At 44.5% G+C, this 8630-nt stretch overlaps 1 protein-coding gene across 1 annotated transcript; it reads right to left on the reverse strand.

The window, feature by feature from the left end:
- Positions 1-6700: 6700 nt before the first annotated feature.
- LOC147903926 (uncharacterized) lies at positions 6701-8178 on the reverse strand. Its single transcript, XM_087372934.1, has one exon. The coding sequence runs from the start codon at positions 7699-7701 to the stop codon at positions 6796-6798; it is 906 nt and encodes a 301-aa protein (XP_087229060.1). The 5' UTR covers positions 7702-8178; the 3' UTR covers positions 6701-6795.
- Positions 8179-8630: the final 452 nt, after the last annotated feature.

The following is an 8630-nucleotide window of genomic DNA, read 5'->3' on the forward strand; positions in this document are numbered from 1 at the left end:
AGAGCAACTTGGTTACAAGGTAGCTAGATCTTCATAAATTTCTTGCAAGTCTGTTACAGAAATTATATTTATGATATATCTTGCTTTGGGACATTATTATTTTTAGTCGAGTGTGACTATGACAAAGTACTCCATAGGAGCGCACCGGACGCGGCAGGGGTCCTAGTGGATACTTTGTGTGGTTAGTTGGGGACGCCTGACTAGCTTGTGTTTTGCCATGCTAGATGATCTGTACTGTGGGTGATTCCATGTTAATACTGATGTCGCTAGTGTTATTGGTATTGTGCTTGATTATTGTGCTTTGAGCGCAGTTATGTTGGGATCGGGTTGATTCGGTGATTCGTTCAATCAATGGTTAATAACTAATGTAATTGGCGGCTTAAGTACAGGTGATGGAACTCATAGCGAGAATTGGAGTTAGTGCGAGGGTACCGAACGAGGTGTCGCATAGCGCATTATATATGCCCATGGGCCAATTTTGTATTTGTTTTATTATTGCAAGTTTGAGCAATATATTTTGTTATGGACATAATTCATTTTGGGCCGTAAGATGGCTATGTAAAGCAAATCCCTCATTTTTGGATGAGAGGGATAATTTTGGCTCTTTGGTGCTTTTATAAAATATCATAAATACTCTAGATGAGGAAGCGTGAGCCACTCATCTAGGGGGGGAGATTGTACCCATTCTACTGTCGTTTTCATGATGTGATTGTGTTCTGTTTCTCCAATTGATTAAGTGGTGAATTTGTGTGAAAAGAATTACCTTCCGGTTTCAGTGGTATCAGAGCCACAGACCCCAAAGTCCAGAGGACTCTTTTTGGTGTTTGTAGGAGTGCATAGTCACATGGCCTAAACCCCGAGATATACATGAATTGCGATCATTCTTGGGATTGTGTAGCTTTTATAGAAATTTTGTCAAGAATTTTGCATACATTGCACATCCATTGACAGACCTTCTTAGAAAAGCTAAGCATTTCTTATGGACCGAGCGTTAAGATAAATCTTTTATAGCTTTGAAAGAAGCTCTCACACAAGCTCCTGTGTTGTAACTACCCGATTTCTCTAGACCATTCTTTGTAGTTGTAACTGATGCTAGTGGATATGGAATTGGAGCCGTACTTATGCAAGATGGACATCCAATAGCATATGAGAGCTGAAAATTAAAACCAGCAGAATGCAATTATAGTACATATGATAAAGAATCAACCGCTGTTGTGCATACCTTACGAACGTGGAAACATTATTTGATGGGATCCGACTTTCTTATCAAAACCGATCAGCAAAGTATCAAGCATTTGTTGACTCAACCACTTATATCCGATAGGCACATCAAGTGGGCATCATTTATGCAGAGTTTTCAGCCCATGATTCAATATCAACCTAGAAAGGAAAATGTAGTTGCTGATGCTCTTAGCAAAAAGCCAAGTACTAATCACATCACTACTGTAGAGACCCAACCTTTTGAAGGTATGAAGAATTCTTATCAAGGGGATCCGGACTTCTCTCCGATATATGGAACAAATTAGAAAATAACAATTGGAATCCTATGTTGGACTATTCATGCACTGATGGATACCTCTTTTATTAAAAGAAATTATGCATCACTCGACCCTTTAGACAAATTATAATGGAGGAAATGCACCAACCACCATATGTGGGACATAGGGGAGTGACTGCCACTTTACAAGTGATAGCAAGAGAATTCCATTGGCCTACTATAAGAAAAGATGTGGCTAAGTTTGTAGCCGAATGCATCACTTGTCAGAAGATCAAGAGTTACAAAGGAAAGACCCCAGGATTGCTTATGCCTTGGCCTATTCCTATGCAAACTTGGGAACAAATATCCATGGATTTCATAACAGGTTTTCCTACTACAGTGAATCAAAATGATATGATTTGGATGATAATAGATCGCTTTAGTAAGCAAGCTTATTTCATCCCATGCAAGAAGATTTTAACAGCTCAGCAAGCTGCACATTTATTCATCAAGCATTTCTTTGTTCATCATGGCTTGCCAAAGATTATAGTGTCTGATCGAGATTCAAAGTTTTGCAGTAACTTCTAGACTGCATTATTTCATAATCTAGGCACTAAGTTAGACTTCTCATCAGCTTTTCATCCAGAATCGAATGGACAAACTGAAGTTACAAACAGTACTATTCTGGATATGATAAGAGCTTATGTAGGAAGTCAACCAAAGACTTGGGACAAATACATTCATCTCTTACAGTTTGCTTATAATAATACTCCTCATTCTGCAACTAAAAGAGCACCCTTTGAGATTATCTATGGGAAGGTTTTACCTATTCCTGTCACACGATTGACCCATAGAGTGGAAGCAGTAGATGCATTTACCCATGATTATCAAAATATTCTCAAAGAAGTTCGAGAAGTGATTGCAATAGCTCAAGAGAAGTACACAAAACAAGCTAATAAGAAACGGAAACACATGCTTTGTAAAGAAGGTGATTATGTACTTCTTCGGATTGAGAAAAGAAGATCGAAGAGTGTTGAGAAATGGCCAGTAATCAAGATGTCACCACGTTTTTATGGACCATTCAAGGTGATTCAGAAAATCAATGATCTAGCTTATAGGCTTGAATTACCTGATAATTGGAAAATACATAATGCTTTCCATATCAGCCTCTTAAAGCCCTTCAAAGGACCTCTAACTATTCATCCTGTCTATGACGAGGCCCCATTGATTGTTGATGAAGAAGAAATTCTAGAACTCGAATGCATTGTTGATCATCAACAAACCTCGACGCAAAAAGGAAATGTCTATACTAAATACTTGCTCAAATTTAAGAACCATCCAAGAGAAGATGCTCAGTGGATGCCCGAGCGGTTCTTTCGAACTTTTCCAGAGCTCCTTAGTTCCTATAATCAAACACGCAACTAAGGTCAGTTGCAATCCAAGCAAGAGGGATGTTACAAAAATTATATTTATAATATATCTTGCTTTGGGACATTATTATTTTTAGTCGAGTGTGACTATGACAAAGTACTCCGTAGGAGTGCACCGGACGCGGCGGGGGTCCTAGTGGATACTTTGTGTGGTGAGTTGGGGATGCCTGACTAGCTTGTGTTTTTCCATGCTAGATGATCGGTATTGTGGGTGATTCCATGTTAATATTAATGTCGCTAGTGTTATTGGTATTATGCTTGATTATTGTGCTTTGAGCACGGTTATGTTGGGATCGGTTGATTCGGTGATTCGTTCTATTGATTGTTAATAACTAATGTAATTGGTAGCTTGAGTACAGGTGATGGAACTCATAGCGAGAATTGGAGTTAGTGCGAGGGTATCGAACGAGGTGTCGCATAGCGCATTATCTACGGCCATGGGCCAATTTTGTATTTGTTTTATTATTGCAAGTTTGAGCAATATATTTTGTTATGGACATAATTCATTTCGGGCCGTAAGATGGCTATGTAAAGCAAATCCCTCATTTTTTGATGAGAGGGATAATTTTGGCTCTTTGGTGCTTTTATGAAATATCATAAATACTCTAGATGAGGAAGCGTGAGCCACTTATCTAGGGGGGGGAGATTGTACCCATTCTGCTGTCATTTTCGTGATGTGATTGTGTTCTCTTTCTCTAATTGATTAAGTGGTGAATTTGTGTGAAAAGAATTACCTTCTGCTTTCAAAGTCATGTGTGGGAGCAACAAGTGGACTTATCGCTAAAGAGGAAGCTACATACTTGAAGCTCCGTTTATGAGCCTTTAAAATAGGAGGTTCTTCAAATCTTATGTGGGAGTCTTCCAAGAAAGCAAAATTGGAATGTGCTCTAAGAGGGGCTTTCCGTGCTTGCTAGTGGCACCCACCCAACCCCACTATCAAGTGATGTTGATGCCCCATGTAGGGTGTCACAACGGGGATGTCAAAAGTGATGTGAAGTATCTTTGTAACTCAACCCACGGTTAATCCAAGGTTAACCATGGTTAAGTGTAGTGAGGGATTGGCTAGAGCAAGTGCACGCTTCCTAAAAGTTCTTAGGGGCAAAGTCTAGGTGCACCATTAGGTCCTAGGGCCAAGGCAAAGGCTTTAAAAGAGGGGTCTAAAGGTTGGTCCCAAGGACAACCAACGTTGTCCTTGGTATTGGGGTTAGGATTTTAATGAAAGGAAAAATGGCAAGAAGCAGGTGCCATTTGTCATGCTTGTGTACGCATGCCCTTCCCCCACCTTCCATTTCTCTCCCCTCACTCTCCCAGGGAGGTTGGACGTCAAGTAGAAGCTCCCTGTGTGTTTTTGGTTGCATTTTTTATGCTGCTGCTCTGGCTGCCCCCCCCCCCCTTTGGCATGTTTTTCAAGGAAGCTTGGTTGCGAGCACGCATTTTGAGAGGCTATATGGCCTGTGGCACAAATTTCAAGACATTTTTCATGCTATATGGATTGTTTGGCGCGGGATTCGAGGCTCTCTACTGCTATAGGGACTATGGGGGCACGGAGATTGAGGCATAAGATCCTAGGATCGAGGCTTTGGGGTAGATCTGCTTACTTGACCTCTACAGCTCTTTCTTGCTCACCCTTTGCTCTCTACCTTCATTTTCTCTCTTATCTTGATTGTTGGAAGCCACCTGCACCCTGCGGGGAGCCTGGACAGAGGATAGTTATGAGGAAGGAGCTCGCCCCTCTTACCACAGGCAACGGGAATTGGTCCCAGATTCTGCTTTTCCTTGTTCTTTCTTGGTTTGCAACTTTTTGCAGTGCATGCGTGTTGTTTACAGTCCTTTCAGGACTCCTACAGGTTATAGCAAGCACCCAGAGGCAAGGGTGTTCCTGTGGTAGGCCTAAGGATAGTGTGGATGCATGTGATAGCCTTGAGGCTACCTTGAGCTCAGTTTGCTAGTGGTTTGGATGCCTGAATGCCTCTCAGTTGGGTCAGATTAGAAGTGGATGCCTACGTATGCCTTGCAAGTGGGAATTCTAGTGGTGCACTTGGATTAGATGCCTTGAAGACAGGTAGAGGATTTGTAGAGAGGAAGAGTGCAAGGTTGAACCCCTACTGTAAAGCATTTCCATTCACAAGCATTAAATAAATACTGTAAGGGGCGCCAAGGCATTTGGGGCCATTGGGTGCACTGTGTATTGAGTAGGGGCATTCTAGCCTGACCTTTGTTCTTGTTGAAGTTTGTTTCTAAGTTGTGCTAAGTGGTTGAATTGATTGAAGCTTGCATTGTGGCTATTTATCAAGTTAATGATTGAGTAGAAGAAGATCACTGCTCTTTTAGTTATTGAAGGCCGGTTTTAGAGAGCCAGGGTTGTTTGCGCATTCAGAGCTTGCATTCCAGCTCATTCCAGCTCTAGTCTAGCATCCTCAAATTCATGATTCTAGCCTGATAGTGGAACACTCGACGGGATATCCCGATGTCAAGCTCCATTAAGTCTCTCTGTCTCTCTCTCTCTCTCTCTCTCTCTCTCTCTCTCTCTCTCTCTATCTTTCTCTCTCCAAAACTTCACCTTGGAAAAACGTCTCTACCTTTTGGTATGAACTGGTAGAGGTCGTGGCAGCCACCAATGAAGCCAATTGTCACCAAGGATCTCATGCTGGTGCTCACCCAAGTTAAGGAAGAAGACTCTCCCTTTGTGGCATCCACATAGCGAGGTGTGTTTTGCCACACAAAAAGGGCAAGCAAAAGGGGGTGCCTATCATCATGGGCAGCTTCTACTTCCCACTAACAATAGATTAAAACTTATGCCGACCAATGAATGATTGACAGCGTGGCGATGCATGGAGGCCATGTTAGTTGAGCAAGTAACCAGTGTGGCATCCCACTCCCTTGTTCAGTTGTTTTCTCTCTTCTTGATGTAATCTTTCTGGTAGAGGTTGAGAGCCTTTGTGGCGGATCATCTCTACATAAGTGGACTCTTTTGCCCGAGTAAAGGGGAGCCTTTAGGCGTTGGCCTTTCTCTATTTCTCTCTCGTTGCATCTCGTCTATTCCTATTACGAGAGCCTCGTGGGAACATCTTGAATACTATGCGAGTGTTGGGCATGGGAGCCTCGTGGGAAAATCTTTCATAGTATGCTTGGATTGATCCGAGCAGATGCTTGGATTTGCGAAGGAGCACAAAAGATGGCACGCAAATACCCCTCTAGAATCTACAGTATATTAGTGACGCACACCAGATAGATTGCACATTCGATCTGCCGCTCTTTACGACGGATTTTGGGCATCATCACGCCCACGTACTCGCGCTCCGAGTCCCGCCTGCAGCTCCTCGCTCCTCGATCGTATCACCTTCCTCATGACTGATGAGATTTAGAGATATCTGGAACATCGCCTACTCGCCTCGTCGATCAGTCCAGACCAAATGAATTGCACAAGTGACAAATCGATGCCAACAACGAGCTGCTCCCGACGGCCGACAGAACTTTTACGCGCCCGTTCTTTGGCGGAGTTCACCGCACCTCCCGTTTTCGTGTCGACAAGGCAATTGATACGACAAAAGGTCGGCAGGACCTAGGCGAATTCACGGATAGCAATTCCGACGGACATGCAGGAGGGACGTGCCTGCATGAATACACATCCTACACAACACCGACCAACAAAATGCATCGTCGTAATATTACACGCAAACTGTATTTACAACACGACCCTTCCGGCATTCTCCACCAGATTTTCATCGCTTGATCAACCGCTGCGTTACGCTTAATCGGTGAGACATGCCTTTAATCCATATAAATTCCCCACACCAATATATCGACACTCACGCGCAAATTCAAACCAATTCCGTGAACCACATCGCTCTGTCACAAAAAATTGAATCGGAGGGTTTTCCATTTTTGCTATCTCGTAATGGGTTGCTTCACTTCCAGTTTGGTAGGCCTCCTGATATCCAGAACGGAGGGTGCAGCGAGTCCACGCCTGTTCCAGATTTTCGATTCTGCGGGCGGCTTCGGAAGCGATACATGACGTTGAATAATGGCTTCCTTTCGTATCTCAGGCAACGCTCTTTCAGAGACCGGTTCTTCACATTTTGCGTGCTCGCTTTGAGGTTCGAAAATCCGGCTGCGCCTCATCAAGAGGAGTGAATTTGGGGGTGGAACTTGTGGCACGTACTCTGAGGCAAATGCTTCTCTGCTTTGCATGCTGTTCTCCCTTACCAAATGGATCAGTGACGCTGCCAACATTGCGCCTCGCTCCCTTCGAGTGATTGTAGCGTCGGAAGGAATCGCTGCGAACACTCCACAGGCAGAACCGAACCTGCCCAAATCCAGATCTAAAGTTCCCCGCTTCAAAGAAACTTGCTGCTCCGTGGCTAACCTTGTGCCCCAAATCTGCGCCGATTGTTTTAGCTTATCCAAAACTTCTTTCTTCGGCCTCATGAACATGCACTTCCCGTCGACATCGAGCTGTTTCTTGTCCGCAACCTCCCGTTTTCCTTTTAAATGCTTCTCCGTAATCCTCACGCGACCCAGGCAGGTCACCTTTGGAGACATGGGCTCTTGGGCATCAAAACCTGGAGGCTTTTTCTTACCGACAACATCCGCGGGAATAATAGAAGGTCCCGGAAAGCCTTTGGGCGGAATTTTGAGGGGACCTGAATAGCCCATCATAGGTCCAGTACTGAGCTTGATAGGACCAGAATGGGAGAGATGGGAAATAGCAGTACCTGAGTGATGGATCGGTCCAGGATTTGCTCGAAATCTTCCTGCTGTATCCGCTCTACCTTCTCTGCCAGAGTTCATCATCGACTTGGCCACCAAAAATTATAAGAGCGAGTCCTCGAGGGGAGGTACGCAGACTACCAGCAACGTCGAAGCCCTTCAAATCCGTGAGCTTTTCTGGCTCGCGGCAAAGCGGCTCCGGCGCAATGAATTCGCGCGTGCTGCACCAGCTGTGGAAGCTCGAGAGGGTCTCGCAACTGACGATGTTGTAATAATCAATCCGAGTTCTTTCGATTTTCCCTTTTTGCTTACGGCTTCGGGATCGGAGAAGGGTTAAAGGGGGGAGGGGGTCATAGATGGCTGGAATGGGGCGGAGGTCGGGGAGAACGAGGGGAAGGCGAGGGCGGCAAATGGGTGGGGAAGATCAGGAGGGAAGGGGACCCAGGGGGCAAAGGGATAAGGAGAGGCCGAAGGGAGCGACAAAGCTATATGGGACAGGAGGAAGAGAGGGCGACGGAGAGGGCGATGGCGATGGCGATGGCGATGGCGAAGGGGATTGAGATAGTGGCAGACGTTGATGAAGAAGAAGAAGAAGAAGAAGAAGAAGAAGAAAGAATTTAGAAAGAAGATGGAGACGACGACGACGCCGTCCATTGACAGAGTCCGTCCGTTTTTACGGCAAGTTCCGTCAACGGAATACGTGTTGGAATTTGGGAATAACCTCAAAAACATTTTCCTTAAGAACTATGTCATGGAGAATTCGCATAATACAAAAAATTCGCATTAGTATTAGTGTAAGCTTTTTATTGAAAGAGTATTAGTGTAAGCTTTGGAAGCTTCTAATTGCTTGCCTCTCGCTTCTATGGCCGCACAAGCCTCCACTTTCCTGATATCGCTTAGCTTTTGCTTTGCTCCGCCGTCCTCCTCTACCTACCTGTTCCTTACGCTCGCTCTCTCTCTCCCTCCCCCTCAGTCTATCCTTTCCCTCTCGTTCCTCTCACCCAACAACGCCA

This window comes from Dipteris shenzhenensis, chromosome 3 (assembly GCF_047967505.1).
Source record: "Dipteris shenzhenensis isolate YYH24624 ecotype China chromosome 3, Dip_SZ_1.0, whole genome shotgun sequence".
In the NCBI taxonomy this organism is placed as follows: domain Eukaryota; kingdom Viridiplantae; phylum Streptophyta; class Polypodiopsida; order Gleicheniales; family Dipteridaceae; genus Dipteris; species Dipteris shenzhenensis.

Excerpts from the sequence above, each read along its gene's own strand:
- LOC147903926 (XM_087372934.1), bottom strand. The coding sequence starts at position 7,701 with ATGATGAACTCTGGCAGAGAAGGTAGAGCGGATACAGCAGGAAGATTT.